The sequence below is a fragment of the Camelus bactrianus genome, chromosome 13 (genome assembly GCF_048773025.1).
Source record: "Camelus bactrianus isolate YW-2024 breed Bactrian camel chromosome 13, ASM4877302v1, whole genome shotgun sequence".
Classification (NCBI taxonomy): Eukaryota; Metazoa; Chordata; class Mammalia; order Artiodactyla; family Camelidae; genus Camelus; species Camelus bactrianus.
The window spans coordinates 14,428,130-14,451,939 of NC_133551.1; the positions used below are offsets into that span (position 1 = coordinate 14,428,130).

The window sequence follows — 23,810 nt, forward strand, 5'->3', positions numbered from 1 at the left end:
GAGATCAAGGTCACAGAAAGTGATGGCATAAGTACCACGCAACTTAGAAGAACCCAGGTGTAGGTAGCAGTCAGTGTTCTTAGACATTCAGTGCTCTGTCCCTACAGCCAGGAAAAATGGACCCCTGAACTTACTAGCATGCTTCCAGACTTATCAAGAACTAAGCACACAATTCTTTCCTGGATCTTCAGCAGCGAGAAGACAGGTGGAGGAGGTTGTGTCACCATTGCCGTTGTGTTTTTAAAATCCTCAGAATTGCTGATCACCTCCCATGTGCTTCTAGAATCGCACATTTTGTTTTGTAGGCTTGGAGCTTCTCGGTTATGGTTTTTTTCATTACAGAATTCAACGACCTATATGTTAATAAAAATAATCTTTATATACAATGCATTTGAAAACTCAACTACAAATCTGAAAAAAATCAAAAATCTATTCTCCAAGTGTGTTGTTTATTGAATGAAATATGATTCACTGAGGAAACCTATAATAGTAAGATGATTTTTCATTAATAGTAATAATGGTTAGCACTAGTTAAGTGCTTTACTGTGCGCCAGTCAATGTTCAAAGGACCCTTTATTAATGTATCTAATCCCTCAGGTCACCTGCACAGATATTTTATAAACATGATAACATATCCTTTGATTATAAATATCCAGTCTGAAGTAATGGTTGGCATACTTACAGAATCAATACTTTGCATAAACATTATGGATGCCTTTTCAGTTTGATATTTATCAGGGAAGAACTGACAATCTTTTTCATACAGTTTTGTCTTAGAATCAGTTTTGCATCTACTAGTTATACAGCTGTCCCCTTGGCACTTGTAAACTCTGTTGATACCGGTAATACCTGTGGAACACCTGAAAATAAATGACAGTTAGTCTTTAAGGCAACCTAATCATCAACAGTTTTTGAAAATCATAAGTGGTCTTTATATCAAGGTTTTTAATAATGATCTTTATCAAGATTTTTATTCTTATTTGTATACCATACACTTCCTATTTTGAGAGCTAAGTTTAAGGGTTCTATCAGGGAACTTATCTGTTTTTCAAGAAATTTCAGAGGGAAATTTTGAGTGGGCAACCCAGTATATGCAGTGGCTGAGTTCTCTGTGGGAATTAAAGCCCCAGCTGTCCTTATGCTAATGGATCCGTAGGCTCCCCTTTCCCACACGTCTCTCCTAGTAGGTAAGTGCACTGCAGGCACCTGCACAAGGCAACCTGTGAAATCACTTACTCTAGGTACCACTTTACCTAAGGCTCTTTGTATATTTCTTATTCAAAGAAGATATCCTCAAAGAATAAAGTGTTGCATAGCTACAGGTTTTTTGATTATTCAATGAGCAGTTTTATCCAAAGTGAAATGTGGCTTGAAGGAAAGACTGGGGTACTGCCTAGGGTGGTAAAGACTGGTGGAGGGATTTCAAGCTTGTGTTTTATTTCGTGGAATTGGCCACAAGTGGCAGTGATTACCATAAATATGCTGGAATGTGACTGTATCTCATCTTTTCAATGTGCATCCAGTTCAAATTCAAAAAGCAATGACTAGATTTCATTCAGTAATTTATGGAGTCTTCTAAATATATGCATGCCTTTATTGCCTCAAAACTCAGCGAATGTAATGATGTTATCTGTATTAACAATCATGATGAATATTCTTTGGCAGAGACTTAGACATTTAGGTGAATGCAATGTAAACAAATGTAATCAACACAATAGTCTTTAAAATAAGCATCCTGCAAGTTGGCGCAGTGGTTCTGAGGAAATTCAGATTTTACTGAAATTTGTATTTTTGATAATCTCCAACCCCAGCCGGGCATCTAAGATTGATTAAGCTGATGGCACCCAATTTTAGATTGATTCCCCCAAACATTCTGTTCTCTTGATCTCAGAACCAAGAGGATTGTCTGTTATTAACTGTGATGTTAGATTGGTAGTTTAACGTGAACTTTATAAATCCCAAGACATTTCTGTTTGGCTCTTTGAAGCTGGTTGATTTCCTACTCAGTCGGCATTCACACTACTCCATAAGTATAGCTATCCCTTTCTTTCTTTAGCAGCATAAATAATTTTGATCTCCTGGCACAAAGTGCAACCCTCTTCACAGAGCACTAACTTCAGCACAAATGAGTTCCAGCAACTGATGTGGAGAGGTGTAAAGATATGCTAGCTTGGCTGCAAACTGCTCTTGAAGTTATGTGTGTTTTAAATGATCAACCAGCTACTTTAAGATATATTTTTTTAAAAAAACAGGAAGGCACCATTTGTGACAAAGCATTTGTTACCCACATTGGAACAAAAATAAGTAAATGGATTTTGAAAGAAACCAGGCTAAGGAAAATCAGAAATTACTGCCTGAAGTAATTTAAGACAGTTGAAGTGGCCATGCCTTGTTGCTTCGATTTTCTTTGACGAAGCGCTGTAGAAAGGCTCATCATCATTGTACTCATCAAACACCCCCCAGCGGAGGTGGGCCCACTCGTGGACAAACAGTCTGCCTGTGGGAAAATATTTCAAACACATGATCATAATTCAAGTGACGTAATTTGTCCCTCATATATTTTAAGATGTGGGTTTTTTTTAAAATCCAGGACATTTGGGTTTTAAATAACTGCTAACATTCATATTTTTGTTTATAAAAAAGCATATTGTATTCCATTTCATTTTACTGTTATATAGCTTTTCTAGCATATTATTTTCTTATTCCACAACATGTTAAATCAACGAAACATTTATTATGTATATGCTATAGGTGGAACAGATTGGGCTTTGAGTTTTGGTTCTTGAGGGGCAAAAAGTCTCAGATATTACAGTAGTTTTTGGCTCTACAAACTCAGTCCTACCAACAACATAAACAGATATATGACGTTTGTGGTATTAAAATTTCGTAGAAGTGTGATTAGTTAAAAAATATCTATATATGTTCCTTAAAGGGTTGATAATGAAGAAGAAAAGATTGAAAAACACTGCTATAGACAATACATAATTTGGAGGGTGGGTCTAAATGCAGTAATTAATTTATAGTACTTAGCACATATAAGCATTCATTAAATGGAAACAATTATTTTTAATTATATATTCAGCACTAGGTACTAGCTACTAGGAAATATAAAGATAAATAAGATATGGTCCTTGATTAGGATAAAGATAGAAAGAGGGAGTCTGAATTAAATCGTTCTTTTCCCCTAAAAATTTCAGGGTGAGTAGAAGAATAAAGGCAAATCCAAGCTTGAAATACGGGAAGAAGAAATAAGTGGAATTTTTATTTTAGCAGTATTAGGAAAAATTCAGAGGAAATAGAAATGGAAAAAGAGAAGTTGGAAATATGCTCTGGTCTGCTACAGTCTGTGTTTCTCCAACTCAATTAACTCATGAGGCCTGAAAATAGGGAGAAAATATCAGTATCATGCAGAAGTCATGCTTCTCCTTTAAGCACTTGCCACCCAAAATGTGCTCCCTACACTAGCCATGTCAGCATCACTGGGCACTAATAAGAAATGCAGAATCTTAGATCCACCCTAGACCTACTGGCTCCAAATCTGCTTATTAACAAGATCCCTAAGTTATTCCTCTACACATCAAACTTTTAAGAACACTGTTTTTAGGCTTCCTAGGCAAATGGAGCCAAATTAGTGAGCATGAATTATATATATCCTTCAGTGTGGGAGGAAGAAGCTCCCACATCAGCCACTGTGAGAGGAATTTGGTGAATTTTAAGAAATTTAATTCGGCCTCCACCTCTGGCTCCCTTATTAGAACAGTCCACTCTCAGGCTCATTTCCTTATCAGCTCATGGCAGGTTGTCTGGCTCCCATGCTCACCTCAGTTTGCTAAAAGAATAGAATTCAGGTGCTCTGACCACACATACAAAAAGGGAACTATGTGAGGAAATGATGTGTTGATTAGCTTAACAGTAGTGATCATTTCACGACGTACATGTGTATCAAATCATCATCTTGTACCTCTCAAATGTAAACAATTTTTATCTTACAAAAGCAACCCCTTTGAGCTCAGAATTCCATTCTTATCTCCATCATTGTCCTTGTCCCCACTAGCCCTGTTCTCATTTTCAGTACCATTTCACAGCATGAGTGTGTGTGTGCTCTTAAAATCTGCTCTGTTGGCAGCCTCCAGCCATACTGAGCTGCAGCTTGGGCAGTCGAAAGGATCTTTTCAGGGACCTCCTGTTATTGCTGTTATCATTTTTATTACAGATTACATAGATCTTGAGGAGTTTCTTCTTAATTTTATTTTCCTAAAAGCCTCATTGTTTTTAAAGCACTGTTTTGCAGAATGTGGGTTTTTTTTCCCACAAACACTTGTATCACATTATGGCAGAAACACCTGTCTAGGAGGGAAGGGGAAACTGTAAGGTATGGGGTGGGGTTAAGGTGGGTGGTATGGGAAAAGAACGAGAGCTCAGATGAGGACATTGGCTTTAGAAACTGGAGAAAAATCGTCCTCTTCTAATACAGGTGGAGGTAGGGGGCCATGAAGGTGGACAAGATTTAGCAGTAGAGAGGAAGAAGACAGGGGCCTCTGTTTTCTCAATCAGAGCACCAGTGATGGAGTTGAAAAGACTGGCTAATGGTCTTGAGAAAAGTGGATGTTTAGAACAGCTGCTACGGGGAATGAGAAACTGAGATGAGAGGAGGCAAGTCCAAACATCACTGAGTGGCTTTGAAACTTTGTTTTTTAAAGACACCAATTAGTTTTATATTTTTCTTTCACAATATTGGAAACATATTAACAAGAACCAAAAGAAACTGGCTGGAAATTTAGTACAGAGGTTGGGCAAGTTGAATAAAATATAAGGATGGTGAGGAAACTGAGCTGTTTATACTTGTAGTTGACATGACTGACTTTGCTGGACAGGCCAGGTAGGGAAGAAAGTACAGCTGGAAGGGCACAAAGGGCTAGAGGCGCCAAGCACAACAAACATGGTCAGGCTGACGTCTGGGGGAGAGGTCGGGTTGGAATGGGACAGGATGAGGGAGGCTTCAAGATTGGGGTGGGGAGCAGGTCCAGGCACTGCTGAGGACCACGACTAGCTGACTGTCTGACAGAGATAAGAGACAGTGAATGTTCATTGAAGGGGCAGCGGAAGAAGAAGAGGTGAGTCTGGAGAGTGTGAATCTAGGAAGGCTTCCACTGAGTACTGACATGCGGGGTGGCCCTCCTTTGACAATGATTTTCATTTTTATCGGAAAAATAATGTGCTTTAGTTCATTTGAAACAGTGATCTTAACTTTTTAGATTGAACTAGATGAAATTTACACTTTTATAGGTAAAAACAGTCACTTAGAGGCAGGGTCATCTGGCTCAAAGGATTGGCTGAATAGTAATATCAGAAACTGACAGCCTAGGAGTGTTTTCTCTTGGCCAGAAACTGTCACCTGGGCCCCTTTCAGTTTGCCACGCATCTGCCTTCCATGGAGGGGGCATGTGATCAATTAACATTCAGGAGTGGAAAACTTAAAAATTAAAATCTAAAAAGTATTCCTTGTGAAAAACATTGACTATGGCTGTCCCATGTGTTCAGTTTTCTGTAGACACTGTGCTGAGTACAATCACGAGGAGTATCTAGTGTAATATTCCCAACAGTTCTGTAAGGTGGGAACTCCTCTAGTCACAGGAAATAAGCACAGAGAGGCTAGGTCACTCGTCCAAGGTCACACACAGCTATAGGGGAATCAGGATTTGACCCTAGGGACTCTGGTTCCAAGACTTGTACACTGAACGTGGATACAAAGCTGCTTGTTGGAATCATTCCAAAATATATGTGTTTTAACCAAAATTCCTACCTGACGGTCCATATGCATCTTGTTTTTTTCCGAGTACGAAGTCAGGAGTGAGATGAATGTATTCTCCTTTTTCTTCACAGGCTGTGAACTGCTTGGTATATGGTTCATCCCTGCCTGGGAGGGTAGGTGGTGCAACCAAAACATCAGCCTGAGGACGTTTAAAAATATGTTCAAACATCAGAATAGAAATGATAACATGTGTCTGAGAAAACTCAGAGATGATCAATTTAGGTCAAAATCGAGAGGCAGCAGAGAAAACGTTTCTAAGAGAAGCTTTTTGACACTTACATGTTTATAGCTTTCATGTTTTGGCCTTTTGTACTGAGTATTGCTCTTCCAATTCTCTGGAACTAATATTGATACATTTTTGAAAAAAAATCTTTTTTCTGTGGCTTCAAACAGGTAAGTAGATGCTGCAGTCACCATTTCCTATTATTAAAGGAAAAAATATGAGAAGATGGCCAAGTGAGTGTGGACTAAATGAGCAGATGCTCGTCACAGGCATTTCCCCAATTAAGAGTAGATAGAAAAAGCAACTAACTAATGAGCAGAGTCTCTCCCTCACAATTGCAACTTTGCCACTTGTCAGCCCAAAAGTACAACTTGATCCCACACATCAAGGTCTTTGAGTTTTCCATAAGCCTTCAACGAGGAGCGAGTGCTACTGTTTGCTGTTAAGAGAAATTGTATAAAATGATAAAGGCGTAGATTTTAGAGTCATCTACTTGGTTCCAACACTGGCATTAGCACTTTCTGGGTGATAGAATTTGGCCTCAGTGGACTATTACAGCCCATCTTTAAAATTGTTGTAAACATGGAATAAGCTATAAAGTACTCTGCACACAGGCAGTCATAAACCTGCTTGATACCATCACTTTTTATAAGTCTTAGTAGAGAACGGCTTCAGCTGTTGTCTATAAGGAGGGGTTATAGAAGATATTTTTCACTGCACTCCCAACCTCAGGAGAAAGGACTGGATTGGGAGCCCAGGGAGTGGAGTGATGAAAGAAATCATAGGTGAGGCAGAGCTTTTGGGTCATAGGCAGATCATTTTGCTCTGTCACCAAGCAGAAAATAATATCTCCTTATATTTTTCAGTATCCTGAGCCCAAAGGTACAATGATTGGTGAAGGAAATAGTCTCTCCCTAGAGCTTACTACCTAGTGGGGGAAACAGAAAAGTTCCTTGGTAATCTATTCTATGTGATTAACCCCACTGAATAATTGTGGGACCCTGCATGTTGGATAACGATGCCAACCTCTCCATCTTGCTGGCAACACCCCAGTCAACAGTGTTGTTCTCTTCATGGCAAGTTCTCCTCCTCCATGCTGCTTCCTGACCTACGTAAGTCCCCACTAGAATTACTCTTCTTCAGGAATTCCAGGGTTCTCCTCTGTTCTCGTGAAGAGAATCCAATGTGCTGACTCGTTTGTACTGAAGAGATCAGCAAACTGATTGGATTCAGAGCCAGGGATCAATCAGGAGTCAGGGTATAAAGAACTGAAGACCCAGAGGACTGGCTAGGAGTTAGGAAAAGGACTTCAAAGATCTCCTAAAGTAGATTGAAGGTTACTTCAGAGAGAATTTTCTACCTGAGAATGTTCCCTAAGAATGCCTCTCCTCTTTGTTTTGGTACATTTAGATTTCAATCAGTTTTTACCTTCTGCTTAAAGAGATGGCTCGCTCTGTGCCTATGAGTGTCTATCGTATATATGGCGACTTGAACTGTGGTACACTTTGGGGAAGTAGGGTTGCTGCATACAGTTGCATGGGCTGGGCAAGGGAACCATTTACTTTGTAGTCTCATAACTCTATACAACTATCTTTGGTATGTTTCAGGTCATGAGGGATGGCCCAGACCCTATATCAGATGACTGTGATACCTTGGGGGCATGCTGGGGTGGCTAATTATGGTTCTCACAAGCTTCCAAGCAGAATATTGTATACAATATTCCATCTAAATTCCTATAATATCCTAGTTGGATCAAAGAAGATTAGGATACCAAAGTTTCAAAAGAATAAGTACTCTCAAAAGCAAAAACACATGAATGAAAGGAATAAAGTAAGTTGACAATTGGAGGAGGCCAAGATGGCAGAGTAGTAGGACGCTCGCAGCTCACCCTCTCACAGATACACCAAGACTCACATCCACAGACCCACTCAGCCAACCAGAGCACCTGCGGAACTCCGACAGAACATCGTCCTCTTCAAAAGATAAAGACGCCAAAAATCTGGTAGGAGAAAAGGGAAAAAGAAAGAAGAAAAGGCAAAGCAGCGCGGGACGGGCCCCGCGGGGAGGGAGCGGCAAAGGAGGACTGCCGCTCGCTCGCTGGGTCTCCCCTCTCCAACCGAGAGGCCAGCGGGACGGAGGGGGAGCCTCCGAGGCTCGGATCTGTACAGAGTAGCCCTTGACCGACAGAACTAAGCTAAACGGGCACAAACGGTCCCCCCGACACCCAGCCTGAGACGCAGGCCTGCAGCGGCGGGCAGGGCCAGGCTGCCCTAGCCAGGTGGAGGACGGAGTGGCTGCACGGAGGCAGCCCCGGGGGAACGCAGGGGGCTGCATGCCGTGGCTGTGGGTGCACAGGGCAGAACAACCTGAGCCCTCCATAAAACAGCAAGGTTGATGTGCTCTCGGGGGAAGGGTGCACAACCCCATCTCTGAAAACCTGCGGAAAGTTTTCGGGGGAAGAGAGGCGGGGCTCAGGCACAGCCGCCATATCCTCCGCGCTGAGCACCCAGGCGGGGGCGGGGGCGAAACCTGCATCCGCACCGAAGGGCTTAGCAGCCTCAAAGGCCAGACAGAGACTTGCCTACAGCCCCGGGCAGATAGGATCCCTCCATCCTGGTCCCTCAGAGAACTTGCTCCGCCAAGACAACCAAGGAGCTGAGTTCTGGCCCGGAGCAGGGGCAGGGCTGTTCCGCGGTCTTCCCCGAGCCCGCCTGCGGAGCGCAGACCCGAGGCGGAGCGCGCAGCCGCACAGAGCAGCGGAGCCGCTGGGGCCCGGAGAGGGCGGGCGACCCCCGCCTTTCGGGCAGGAACGCAGTCCCTGACCGCGGTGCTGGGAGGGGGCGCGGCCCGCCCTCCTACCTGTCAGGTCTGCAACATCCTGACTGCGGCATCCGGAGGGGCAGCGACCCGCCCGCCCACAGCAAAGGAGAGCTGCACCTGACCCAGTGTTGGGAGGGGGCGCGATCTGCTTGTGGACAGGCACTGGGAGCAGCACAGACAAAGGCACCAACAGAGGGCCTCTGAAAACAGCAAGCTGAGCTTCCAAAACAGGGCGAAGACAGAGACTTCGCATTAAGAGCACTCAGTCTCCAGAACACCCTACCCCCCTTTTTTAAAATCTGTTTTTACCTGTTCTATTTTATATTACCCTGTTAATTTTTACTTCTTAAACAATTATATATACTCCCAGTTTTAATCCCTTTTAAATTTTTAAAAAACATTTTTATTATTATTTTTAAAAATCCAAGTCATTTCATTTTTCTCTTGGTTTTGATGTCCTGTTATTGATTATACACAGGTTTCAAATACATTTTTCCCTCTTTTCCCCTTTTTTAAAGGTTTTTAAAAGACATCTCAACCCGACTGCTGTTCTGCTTCAACTTACTCTTCTATTATTCATTATACACTGTTTTCAAAACTTTTTTCTCCCTTCTTTTAAAATTCTCTCTCTCTCTTTTTATTTTATGTGTTATTCCTACATAGCCATTAGATAGATAAATTAAAAAACTCCATAAGGATCACAATAGATAACTGATACTCCATAAGCCACAGTGCCAGAGAGGTATGACCAAGATGGAGAAGCAGAGAAACCATTCCCAATTAAAAGAACAAGAGAAATCCCCTGAAAGAATGATCAATGAAATAGACATCGTTAGCCTACTAGATCAAGATTTCAAAAAAGGAGTGATCAAAGTACTGAAGGAACTAAAAGAGATAGTGTTTAAAGATATAAAATATGTCAAAAACGAAATAGAAGCTATAAAGAAGAGCCAAGTAGAACTCGTAAACTCATTGGCTGAGATGAGAAATGATCTAAAGGTTGTGCAAAGCAGACTAGATAATGTAGAGGAACGAATTAGTGACCTAGAAGACAGGACAACAGAAAGCACCCAATCAGAACAGCTACAAGATAAATAAATAAAAACAAATGACAATAGCATAAGGGACCTATGGGATAATATAAAGCATGCCAATCTTCACATAATAGGGGCCCCAGAAGGGGAAGAAAGATCAAAGGGGATTGAAAAGGTATTGGAAGAAATCATGACTGAAAACTTCCCAAACGTAAAGAAGGAACCAGATATCCAAGTACAGGAAGCTCAGAGGGTCCCAAACAGAAAGAACCCAAATAGACCCACACCAAGACATATCATAATCAAGATGGCTAGAGTTAAGGATAAAGAAATGATCCTAAAGGCAGAAAGAGAAAACCAAAGAGTGAGTTACAAGGGAACCCCCATAAGGCTCTCAGCTGATTTCTCTACACAAACACTACAGGCCAGAAGGGAGTGGCAACATATATTCAAAGTCCTGAATGAAAAAAAAGATGCAGCCTAGGATACTTAATCCAGCAAGGCTATCCTTTAGGATAGAAGGAGAGATAAAGAACTTCACAGACAAGCAAAAACTAAAAGAGTTTAGCAACACTAAACCCATGCTAAAAGAAATATTGAAAGGTCTACTCTAAATAGAAAAGCAGCAGGATGCTACAGAAATGAGAAACTCACAACTGGAAAGGTGATAACTCATGAATTACAAATAAAATGAAATTTTAGAAGAAGACATCTAAATCATTGGAAGAGAGAGGCAGGAAAATATAGAATTTTTTTTCTTTCTTTTCTAATTTTTTTTGTTCTTGGTAGGATGGGTTTCAGATTATGTTACTATCAGTTTAATAAAAACAGTTATAGTACTGGGCTAATAGACTTACACAAGAGGGTAACCACAAGCCAAAAACTTACAAGGGAGTCACAAAAACTAAATAAAATCCATGATAATACAAAGGAAAATTACCAAGCCACAAATGGAAGAAGAAGGGAACAAAGAAAAATACCAAATCAAATGTACAGATAAGTTCAAAATGGCAATAAACACACATCTATCATTAATTACTCTAAATGTTAATGGACTAAATGCTCCAGTCAAAACACACAGAGTGGCATACTGGGTAATAAAGCAAGAACCTTCAATATGCTGCATAAAAGAGACCCACTTTAGGGAGAAAGACACATAGATTGAGAGTGAAAGGATGGAAAAGGATATTCCATGCAAATGCAAAAGCCAAAAAAAGCAGGTGTTGCAGTACTGATTTCAGACAAAGTAGACTTTAAAACAAAGGCCATAAAGAAAGATAAGGAAGGGTATTTTATAATGATTAAAGGAGTGATACAAGATGAGGATATTACCCTCGTTAATATATATGCACCCAATATAGGAGCACCTAAGTACATAAAACAATTACTAACAGAGATGAAGGGGAATATTGATGGGAATACAATCATAGTTGGAGATTTTAACACCACATTAACATCACTAGACAGATCTTCCAGACAGAAAATAAATAAGGCAACAGAGAAACTAAATGATACAATAGAAAAATTAGATTTGGTGGATATTTTCAGAGCATTACACCCCCCAAAAATAGGATATACATTCTTTTCAAGTGCACGTGGCACATTTTCTAGGATTCATCATGTACTTGGGCACAAAAGGAACCTCAACAATTTTAAGAAGATAGAAATTATCTCAAGCATCTTTACTGACCACAATGCCATGAAACTACAAATCAACAACAAAGAAACAAAGGAGAAAAAAGGAAAGCATGGAGATTAAACAATATGCTATTAAAAAACCAATGGGTCAATGAGGAAATTAAAGTTGAAATTACAAAATACCTTGAGACAAATGAAAATGAAAGCACAACCACACAAAATTTATAGGACACAGCAAAGGCAGTGATAAGAGGGAAGTTTATAGCGATACAGGACTTCCTCAAAAAAGAACAATCTCAAATAAATAATTTAACACACCAACTAAAAGAACTAGAAAAAGAAGAACAAAAAATCCCAAAAGGCAGCAGAAGGAAGGATATTATAAAGATCAGGGAGGAAATAAATAAAATAGAGATTAAAAAAACCATAGAAGAAATCAATCAAACCAAAAGCTAGTTTTTGGAAAAAGTAAATAAAATCGACAAACCTCTGGCCAAACTCACGAAGAAGAAAACAAAGAGAGCACAAATCAGCAAAATAAGAAAGGAAAATGGAGAAATTACAACAAATAAAATAGAAATACAGAACATCATATGAGAATATTATGAAAAACTATATGGAACCAAACTGGACAACCTAGAAGAGATGGACAAGTTTCTGGAAACATACAGTCCACCAAGACTGAATCAAGAAGAAACTAACCACTTGAATAAACCGATCACTAGAAATGAAATCGAAATTGCAATAAAAGACCGCCCTACAAATAAAAGTCCAGGACTGGATGGCTTCACTGGGGAATTCTACCAAACACACAAAGGAGAACTCATACCAGTCCTTCTCAAACTCTTCCAGAAGATTGAAAAGGAGGGAATACTCCTAAACTCATTCTATGAAGCCACCATCACCCTGATACCAAAACCAGGCAAAGACACTACCAAAAAAGAGAACTATAGGCCAATATCACTGATGAACATAGACGCCAAAATCCTCACCAAAATATTAGCAAGTAGAATCCAACAACACATAAAAAAGATTATACATCATGACCAAGTGGGGTTCATCCCAGGGACACAAGGGGGGTTCAACATATGCAAATCAATCAATGTAATACATCACATCCACAAAAGAAAGGACAGAAACCAGATGATCATCTCCATAGATGCAGAAGAATCATTTGATAAAATTCAACACCCATTTATGATGAAAACTCTCACCAAAGTGGGTATAGCGGGAACATATCTCAACATCATAAAAGCTATATATGGCAAACCTACAGCCAGCATAGTACTCAGTGGTGAAAAACTCAAAAGCTTCCCACTAAAATCTGGGACAAGACAAGGCTGCCCACTATCACCACTCCTATTCAACATAGTCTTGGAAGACCTAGCCACAGCAATCAGGCAAGAGAGAGAAATAAAAGGGATCCAAACTTGAAAAGAAGAGGTAAAAGTGTCACTATATGCAGATGACATATTACTATATATAGAAGATCCTAAAAGGTCCACACAAAAACTACTAGGGCTGTTCGAAGAATTCGGCAAGGTAGCAGGTTACAAGATTAACATTCAAAACTCAGTTGCATTTCTTTACACTAACGATGAATCAACAGAAAAAGAAAGTAAAGAAACAATCCCCTTTAAAATAGCACCCAAAGTAATAGAATACCTAGGAATAAATCTAACCAATGAGGTGAAAGAATTATACACAGACAATTATAAACCATTGATGAAGGAAATTAAAGAAGACTTTGAAAAATGGAAAGATATCCCATGCTCTTGGATTGGAAGAATCATATTGTTAAAATGGTCACACTGCCCAAGGCAATCTACAGATTTGATGCAATCCCTATCAAATTACCCACGACATATTTCACAGAACTAGAACAAATCATAATAAAATTTATAGGGAACCACAAAAGACCTAGAATTTCCAAAGCATTACTGAAGAGAAAGAAAGAGGCTGGAGAAATAACTCTCCCAGACTTCAGACAATACTATAGAGCTACAGTCATCAAGACAGCATGGTATTGGTACAAAAACAGACATATAGACCAATGGAACAGAACAGAGAGCCCAGAAATGAACCCACAAACTTTTGGTCAACTAATCTTCAACAAAGGAAGCAAGAATATACAATGGAATAGAGAGTCTCTTCAGCAAATGGTGTTGGGAAAACAGGACAGCAGCATGTAAAGCAATGAAGCTAAAACACTCCCTTACACCATACACACACACACAAAAAAAACTCAAAATGGATCAAAGACTTAAACATAAGACAAGATACAATAAACTTCCTAGAAGAAAATATAGGCAAAACATTATCTGACATACATCTCAAAAATGTTCTCCTAGAACAGTCTACTCAAGCAATAGAAATAAAAGCAAGAATAAACAAATGGGACCTAATGAAACTTACAAGCTTCTGCACAGCAAAGGAAACCATAAGTAAAACAAAAAGACAACTTATTGAATGGGAGAACATTTTTGCAAATGAAACCAACAAAGGCTTGATCTCCAGAATATATAAGTAGCTCATATGACTTAAGAAGAAACTACCAAACAACCCAATCCAAAAATGGGCAGAAGATCTAAACAAGCAATTCTCCAAGGAAGACATAGAAATGATCAATAGGCACATGAAAAAATGCTCAATATCACTAATTATCAGAGAAATGCAAATCAAAACTACAATGAGGTATCACTTCACATCAGTCAGAATGGCCATCATTCAAAAGTGCAGAAATGGCAAATGCTGGAGAGGCTGTGGAGAAAAGGGAACCCTCCTACACTGCTGGTGGGAATGCAGTTTGGTGCAGCCACTGTGGAAAACAGTATGGAGATTCCTCAAACGACTAGGAATAGACTTACTGTATGACCCAGGAATCCCGCTCCTGGGCATATATCCAGAAGGAACCCTACTTCAAAATGACACCTGCACCCCAATGTTCATAGCAGCACTATTTACAATAACCAAGACATGAAGACAGCCTAAATGTCCATCAACAGATGACTGGATAAAGAAGAAGTGGTATATTTATACAATGGAATACTACTCAGCCATAAAAACAGACAACATAATTCCATTTGCAGCAACATGGATGCTCCTGGAGAATGTCATTCTAAGTGAAGTAAGCCAGAAAGAGAAAGAAAAATACCATATGAGATCGCCCATATTTGGGACCTAAAAAACAAAAAACAAAAACAAAACATAAATACAAAACAGAAATAGACTCATAGACATAGAATACAAACTTGTGGTTGCCATAGGGGTGGAGGGTGGGAAGGGATAGACGGGATTTCAAAATTGTAGAATAGATAAACAAGATTATATTGTATAGCACAGGGAAATATATACAAGATCTTATGGTAGCTCACGGAGAAAAAAATGTGACAATGAATATATATATGTTCATGTATAACTGAAAAATTGTGCTGTACACTGTAATTTGATACAATATTGTAAAATGATTTTAAATCAATAAAAAATGTTAAAAATAAGGGCACACCCCCTCAAAAAAAAAAGAAAGTTGACAATTGAAACTCAGGTTATGAATTATGAGTCAATTCAACATAAACATAAATCTTAATATGGTCAGATAGTATCCTCAGGGTAATGTTATTTCCACAAGTTTGTTCATCAATTACAAAAAAGAGTGATTTTTGTCATCTTATATAAGCCAGAACGCAAACTCAGACCTGTCAGCCTTCAAAACCCATGTGCTGGATGTCAGCTCTGATTGTATGATTTAATGTGACCTTGGAAAAATTATTTCCTTCTCTAAATCCAGGTTTTCTCTTCTGTGCAATGTGGATGAAGGTATTTCACAAGTTTTCCTGATAATATTAATGCAACGACCTTGTAAAGACCCAGAAAATGTCAGGAAATATTGTTCTAATCTAGAAATATTTACTAGAAATCAAACTTTTACTTGTATATTCAGTAGACCATGATTTTAACTAAATTTTTCCCTTACAAATTTTTCCAAATACTGATTTCTGAGGTTCAGAGAATTTTGACACTGATCAGCTCTTCCTGGACACTAAAAAGCCGTCATTCAGAATTAGCTAATATTAACTGCTCTTCAAGCCTGTGTTCTTCAGTAAAGGAATCTATATTTTCCTGGAATTCAAAAGATATCAATAAGTGAACGCCACCGTGCTTAAGATTATACAGAACAAATGATAAATAGCAGCCATTGAATCACCTGCTCGCCACTCAGGTCAAGCCCATTGGCTTCTGATGGATAACAACACCGATGCAGAAGACTGAAACAGTGAGCACAAGGACACAGCAGTGGGGGAATTGAATGTAAGGAATTAGTAAATGTTGATGTCAGCGAGAGGGAAAACTACTACACAGCCATAATATAATACCAGTCTCTTTATTACGTGGAATGTTATAGTTGGATGGAACTTTAAATATCACAGTCCTGGGTTCAGTCCTGGAGCCTTTCTCTTTTCTATCTGCCCCTCCTAGTGAATTCTTCAATTCTCATGACTTGCAATCTCATCCACACACTGATGACTCCCTCCCAAATTTTTATCTCCACCCATATTCCCCCTACCAAATTCACATTCCTATCTCAACCCATGTTATTATCTAATAAGCATCTCAAAGTCAAAAATTCCCAAACTAGCTTCTGATCTTTCAATTGCCAAATTTTCTCCACTTGAGTATTTCCCTTCTCAATCAATAATTCCATACTTTCAAGTGTTCAGACCAAAACCCTTGAAGACTTCTTTGACTTTTATTTTTCCCTCCTCCCCTCCCCTACCCCACACATCTAAACCACCATCAAACTTGTCTATGATAACCTCATAGACAAAGGACACATTCAGAATCACACCATGTTAGTGATCTCTACCATAGTGTCCCTGTTCCTAGCCACCAGCACCTGTCACTTATGACAGCTTCCTACCCGATGCCCTTCTAAACCTCTATGCTGCAACAGAGCTTATACCAGATGTGACAATGGAAAACCCTCTACAGTGTTTCCTCAACACTGCTGACAGAGTGGCCCCAGAATAAGCACGAGAGAGACAACTCTCCCCTTCTATGGATTTTGATGTCACTTAGAGTAAAAGTCCAGATCTTTCCAGTGGTCTGGGGCCTGCTGCGTCTCTGGTTTCAGCTCTTCCCACCCTTCCTCCTGCTCATTCACAGTTTTTTCCTTGGTCACATCAAGCATGCTGTCACCGCCATGCTACTGCACCTACTGTTTCCTCCCCCGGGTTTTCAATGGGCTCTTCCCTCCCTCATCTCAGGCCTCTGCTCAGATGTCACATTAACAGTGAGACCTTCCCTGACTACCTGCATGAAACAGTAACCCACATTCTTCTCCTACCCCAGCTGCACCAACACTGCCTATCCCCCTCTGCTGATTTATTCCATAGCAACTTACTACCATATATATGGACATGTTTGTATCTACATCATCTGAGAAGAATATATATTGCAGGAGATCGGGAGATTTTAAAAATTCACTGCTCTTTATCCTGGCATGCCATTAGCAGGCATTCAATAAATTGTTTAGGAACAGACAAGTCCAATTGCTAATTTACAGATTAAGAAACTGAGAATCAGGGAAGCCCTGTGCTTTTTGGCCTTTGGTCTTATAGTGAGACAGGGTAGGACCCTGTCTAGAACCTTCAATTCCCACTGCCCATTCCAGCTTTATCCTCTCTGAATTATGCTGCTTTTAAGCTTCCTGGAGTACTGGGAAGTTTCCACAATAATTAATAACTGCCATTTTTCCCTCTACAATTCAAACAGAAGAAATTCCATTTCTTCCTTACCTTTATCTGCTCAATTAGTGTTTCATCTTCGGGCACAGCAGGGTCTATAGCAATGATAATGCCTTCATAACCATTGTCATTCAGCTGAATGAAGGAAGTATTGGACCTCTGCAGCAGGCATAGGCCTAAGAGGAAGACAAAACTTCTGAATAAGCCCATTACTTCACTTGAGTTGTTCCTGGCTCCAGTGTTGGTTGTTTCAAGAGGCTTTTCTTCCACCTTTAATCTCTCCATGTATATATATTCCTGAACGTTATCAATGTTGGCAAATTATGGGACATTGACTGTACAAAGATCAATGTTACGTTTGTGGGAAAATATTTGACTTCAGTTAACACAGTCATTTTATTGTATGTTATTATGAAAATGCTCTGAGTCATAGAAAAATCCAAACCTTTTTATAAAATACATTGTATTCCTTTTGGGAACATGTTTTATAAACTTTCTAATTCTGACTAATTTCCTCTGTACAGACATACACTTTGTATTTTCTGAAGAGTACAATGTGAAAATAAATACAATCACATAATGAAATTAATAGAAACAGTAATGCTAATTTTATTATTCAGTTTTACACAGTGATTTAATTATTATTTAGATTATTTACTAATGGTATAAATAATAGAAGAGAATGTAAGATTGCTAAATGTAAATAATACCCAATTAGGTAAGATGACTTTGAAACCTAAATTAAAAATTTTAAAGACTGATAAACTAAGGCAGATTTGATAATTAGAATAAATGTTTTAAAAATCCTGTCCAGTAAAGAATGAATTTGTTTTTACCCAAGTATATCAAAAAAGTCTGGTGTGTGTTGATTATTACTAAGGAAGGGTGAATAATACTAATAGTTAATATTTATTCAGTACTTACCAGGGCAGAGATTCTCTCACTTAATCCTCACTGGGACTCTGTAATGTAAGTATAAATATTATCTTCATTTTATGAATGGGGAAACTGAAGCACACAGTTTCACTAACTTGCCACGATCACATAGCTAGTAAATGGCAAAGTCAGTGTTTGAACTGAATAGTCTTACTCCAGAGTCATAGATGTAATCACTTCACAATAAGGTAATATTGTTTTGTAAGGCAAATAATATAAGATTTTATTAAAGTGGAGAAAGGGGGTCAGATTAGGGGTTGTGATGAATCAAGAATGTCTAGTCCTAAAGCAAAAGGAGCCAGGGCTCATCAGAACCCAAAAGAGAACTAAAAACAGAATAGTAGAAAATATCTTTAAATTAAGAATTGAAGTAGGAGGATACCTATGTTGCATTCTGAATAAGCAAGAGATTTTTATCAAGGTAAAGATTTTATCACAGGTGTCTAGACTCTGCCCTTTTAGGCAGCATCCCACACCCTCCTTCCATTCTCTCAGGAATATTATGGGACAATCGTACATTCGTAGAATTAATACATTGAGCAAGATACAGGATGAAGCTGTTACACTGGCCACTTCAGGGAAACGGCAATTACCTAGAGGTGGTAGGCGACTGGGCATACAAATACACCCTGCGTGGCCCTGCCCTCCCTTCCTACTGCCCCCTACTTCTCCCTGAACTCCAGCCTAGGGGCTTAAAGCAAACCACGTGTGCTCTCATCCCATAGAGGTGGTGCTCAGGCAATTGTTTTTGACAGATGGACTGACTGAATTAGTGAATCATTATCATTTTAACCCCAAATAACAACATATCACAATGCCTAAAGAAAAATTTGTTTAAAGTCTTTGAAATGTTGAAGAAAGATCCTCTCTAATGTTTGGGGGATATATAGGTTATTTTGAGCAGATGCCATTACTCCCTCAATAAAATCAGGAAACTCTTGGTTGGAAGGTTGGAAGAGAGATCCTTCATCTTTACCAGAGGAGTTAGGAAAAGCTCCCTTGAAATACTGGGCATATGCAGCCCCATGAAAATAGACAAATATTTATGACAGTGTCCCTTTACTTGTTTCTGGCAGCATAGAAAGGAGTGTTGCTTTGTGGGGCCTAAAAAGGGACCTCTTTGTTATTGAAGATAATTGTACACCTTTAACTTATTTTTCATCTATCTCCTTTTCCCATTTTTTAAATTGAAGTATAGACAGTTTATAATGTTTTGTCAATTTCTGGTGTACATCATAATGTTTCAGTCATATACACATTTGTTTTCATATTCTTTTTTATTATAGGTTACTACAAAATATTGGATATAGCTCTCTGTGTTATATATACAGTATAAACTTGTCACTTATCTATTTTATATACAGTAGTTAGTATCTGCAAATCTTGAACTCCCAATTTATCCCTTCTCACTCCTTTTCCCCTCTGGTAACAATGAGCTTGTTTACTATGTCTGCAAGCTTATTTCTGTTTTGTATATAAGTTCATTTGTGTCTTTTTTTTTTCTTTTTGATTCTACGTATGAGTGCTATCATATGGTATTTTTCTTTCTTTTCCTGGCTTACTTCACTTAGAATTATGATCTCCAGGTCCATCCATGTTGCTGCAAATGGCATTCTTTTATTCTTTTTTTATGGCAGAGTAGCATTCCATTGTATAAATATATCACAACTTCTTTATCCAGTCATTTGTCAATGGACATTTAGATTGTTTCCAAGTCTTAGCTATTGCAAATAGTGCTACTATGAACATTGGAGTGCATGTATCTTTCCAAGTTAGAATTCCCTCTGGATATATACCCAGGAGTGGGGTTGCTGGATCATATGGTCAGTCTATTTTTAGTTCTTTTGAGGGATCTTCATACTGTTTTCTGTAATGGCTGCACCAAACTACATTCCCACCAACAGTGTAGGAAGGTTCCCTTTTCTTCACACCCTCTCTTCCTTTGCTGAATTTCTAATACTCTTTGTAAAGAGGAAAGTGAGGAACTGCTCTGGTGTCTCAGAGCCATCAGCATCCATAACTAGTCAGCCTCTTCCAGGTTCCCAGTTGGCAGCCCCAGCTATAAGAGCCACTGTCTCCATCAACTCAACCTCTGGTAGGCATTTGGGGTAGAGGCTGGCTGGTCAAAAATCAAAAAGGTCTGTACTCAGTCAGTCTAAATGAAATTGTGCTTAGGGAAATAACCTCACTTAGGGCTCTAATTTCCTTGTCCATTACTGGACCAAGGAGCTTTGAAAAAATTTAGTTGTTATACGACACATCAAACTCACGATTTCACAGATACTACAGTTAAAATGATGCCAAATTTTTTCCAAGTGAGTTGATTTAAAGATACATTAAAAAATAACAGAATGGGTACATAAACATGGCAATAATCCTGAAATTAGTATGCACATGCGTGAGGTTAGAAAACCTGGTATACAGCAGTTCATATAGAATTATCTTATTCTTGTTAAATATTGAGTATAATTTTGTAACATAGATTAACTGTAATTTAAGAGTTCCCTTAGTGATGAGCATTTAATGGCTTCTTACATTCTCACAGAGAAATCAGTATGCCAGGCTAAGAAAATGCGATATTAATTTTATGTTCTATTTTTCTTTCTAACATTCCATCCCAGATTCTTCTCTTCTCTGGGAATTTGGGTAAACAACACTGAATTCTCCAGGGAGAGTCAGGTTTCTGATTACCGTGATGACACAGAGGTTTCCTGTCATGGGGCTTTAAAATCATGAGTCAGTTGCAAGATAAGACTGTTAACAGCCATTTTCTTTCTTTATGAGAAGAGGATTTGGATTATTGTTATGGAGGCAGGCATGTGGCTTATGACTTCACTTTTGATTTCCTGGCAGGAATGATATCTGTAATATCTTCATTTTAAAAAATGAAAAGAGCTTATTTCTGAATTGCAAAGCTGAGTTACCCTTATGTAATCTTCTGAAGGCAACAGAATTTCTATTATTATGAGTTAATTACTGTTAACACAGAACTTGGGGAATACATAGGTTGGAATTCATCCTTTGAGACTGTTCCTTCCTCATTCTTTTTTGGATCTCCCTGTCCACAGTGTGTGCATTCTGTTCTGGATTCCTTGTGCTAAGCACACATGAGGTCAGAATCCTGTCCTGCCTTCCAGAGCTAGATCTGGAAACCAGTCTCTCCTTCCCTACTACTAGTGTCGAATTTAGGTGTGGTTGTGGTTGTGGTTCCCTCTGTACCTAGTCAGATAAGTATCTGCTTTGCAGACTGTTTTGTGGTAGTAAAGGGAGTGTCTTTCTGAGTTCTAGACTTGGAGAGAAGCATCAGAAATCCCAACTGTGACTTCAGGTCCAGTAATATTTACCTTAGTGCAGTTTTGCCACTGATATAGCTAATATTTTGATGATCTGTCTGACTCCCATGTCTGTTTCCAAATTAGTTCCAAACTCTCATAGGGAAATGGCTGGGGTGGGTTCGTTGGTTGGTTGGTTGGTCATTTTAGAGCCTAATGCATTAATTAAATAGAGAAAAATGTAAAATCACATATTCTTGTATATTCTTGGAAGATCTCACCAATAAAGGGTTCTTATTGGCCCTTCTTCCTACTAGTGACCAGCTTTCCCCTTTCTTCCCTCCCTCTCTGCTTCTCACTCATTCATTTCAGGATTGTTAAATTCCTAGAACCTCAAAAACCTCTCTATTTTGCAAAGTAGTACTTTAGCTCTCTCCTTCTCCTGCTCCCAAACTTGCACATTCACACCTGTTAAGGAAAGGTATTTATGCTTATAAGGAGTTATATAGACTTATATAAACAAAAGGAAGTCTACCTCCCTACAGGTTCTCCACGAGGATGGACAGTCAGAGATGATTTCATTTTCTCTCATTGTTAGAGGAACTATATGCCCTGTTCAACTAATCTCTTTACAAAACCAACCAAATGATATAAAACCCTCAATTTTCAAATTTTTTTATCTCATAACCTAGCAATTTGACAGTCTTCTTACAGAATTCTTAGCCAACAGATTTTCCAGCTCCAATTCTTGCGCGTTACCAAATTATCTAATGTACAATGCCATCTTTCCCTTCTCTAATCCTTCAAGAGATTATCATTATCTTTAGATTGGGACAGTCCTTCACTAGCTATTCAGAACACATCGCAATCTGGTCAATTTTTAGTTTCCAGTTTTATCTCCCAACACTACCTGTAATAAAGCTTTCCCTCTAATCAATGGGGTCTACTCACATTTTTGTGAAAAATTATTTTTACTTTCCACCATGATATCCTTGACCACATTCATTTTTCTAATTCCTGCCTATTCTTCAATATTTGCCTTGAACTCTACTTCCTATGAAGGGTTCCCTGACCAATCCATCCTGTCCCTACCCTTCTCTGAACTTCGTACCCTTTGGATAATAACAGGGTTTTCTACACAGGAAATCCTCCAAATTTCAGAATTGAGGAGTTGAGGTTTTGAATACCCTCATAATGGAATTTAGTGCTGGAAGGTCCCTGAGAGACATCTAGCTCAACCACTGATGTTGTGATTGACAGCATGTCCTAGGAAGATAAGTGACTAAGTGGCAAAGCTCGAATCAGAACATCTGACTGTTGGCCCAGTGTGACCACCTCTCATGGCTTCCACCGCATTACCCCTGAGCCAGTCCCTCCATCCTCTCGCTGGCTGCTGCTTTGCTATTTGCTACACCAGCTGTATTCTGAGCTCAAGATACTCCTTTCTCTTTAGGAGTTGTCCAAGTTAGCAGATGCTACAGAAATATTGTAACATATGACTCCTAAATTAATTTCTGTTCATGTAATTAGAAGAATTGGAAGAGCCGTAAGTAGAAAAAAAAATCCCTTGAACAAAATTGCTTTAAACAGAAAGTTTGCCCTAAGAACTTTAAGTACTTACAGATTCGTCTGTTCATAGTGATCTCTATAATCCATTCTTTACGTATATTAGGGAATCCTGTAAGGATTAGGGAGAACTGGTATTTACTGAGAGCCCATGTCCAATACTCCTACTGTTAACTTTACATTAACTCATTAAGTTTTCATAATCACTCTTTGAGATAGGTACTGTCTTCCTCCTTCCACAAATGGTGAAACAGAGACCAGAGATGTTAAGTATGTCCAAGTCTGCATAGCCAGGAGAGGGAAGGACATGGGATTTGATTTTATGTCTTTATGTCTCTACATCATGCTATGGGTATGCTATATTTTGCCTGGTTTGTTACACCTTGGGGTATGGTAGTGGACCCTGTAGGTGCTCCGCCCCAATCTCCTCATACCTTTTTACTGTTCCTGTATACCTCTTCTCTTGGTGTCAGGGGAATTTTTCTCTCAGTGGCTCACACTGGCAACTCTTCTCTGGAGGATGGCCCTCAGGCTACCAGACCTGCTTTATCTGTTTATACTCTGAGCCAGAGGCAGCCTATATCCTCCCAGGTGGTCCTTAGCTAATGACTGACTAGTGCAGAGATATGAAATCTTAGCACCTTTGCTTCAGGTTGAGACAAGTTCCAAGGTGTAACTTACATGCTAGAGATCCCTGTGTAATCAGCCTGGTGCCACCTCCATGGGACTTCACCTGTAATCAGCACCTCACTTGACTCTCTTTCC

General features: G+C 39.2%; 1 protein-coding gene across 2 annotated transcripts in view; it reads right to left on the reverse strand.

Annotated features, from left to right (window-relative positions):
• CLCA4 (chloride channel accessory 4) overlaps positions 1-23,555 on the reverse strand; it is a 37,938-nt gene extending 14,383 nt beyond the window's left edge. The window contains exons 1-8 of one of the 2 annotated variants that reach the window (XM_074376069.1): positions 23,480-23,555; positions 18,196-18,233; positions 17,323-17,447; positions 6,092-6,232; positions 5,804-5,951; positions 2,389-2,497; positions 683-860; positions 135-353 (exon numbers count right to left, since the gene is read on the reverse strand). In XM_074376069.1, coding sequence (XP_074232170.1) covers positions 135-353; positions 683-860; positions 2,389-2,497; positions 5,804-5,951; positions 6,092-6,229 — 792 coding nt within the window. In that variant the 5' untranslated portion in view covers positions 6,230-6,232; positions 17,323-17,447; positions 18,196-18,233; positions 23,480-23,555. Of the gene's footprint in view, positions 1-134; positions 354-682; positions 861-2,388; positions 2,498-5,803; positions 5,952-6,091; positions 6,233-17,322; positions 17,553-18,195; positions 18,234-23,479 lie in introns of those variants that run through there. The other variant, XM_010963307.3, reaches the window with a different exon arrangement.
• Between the last annotated feature and the right edge of the window lie 255 nt (positions 23,556-23,810).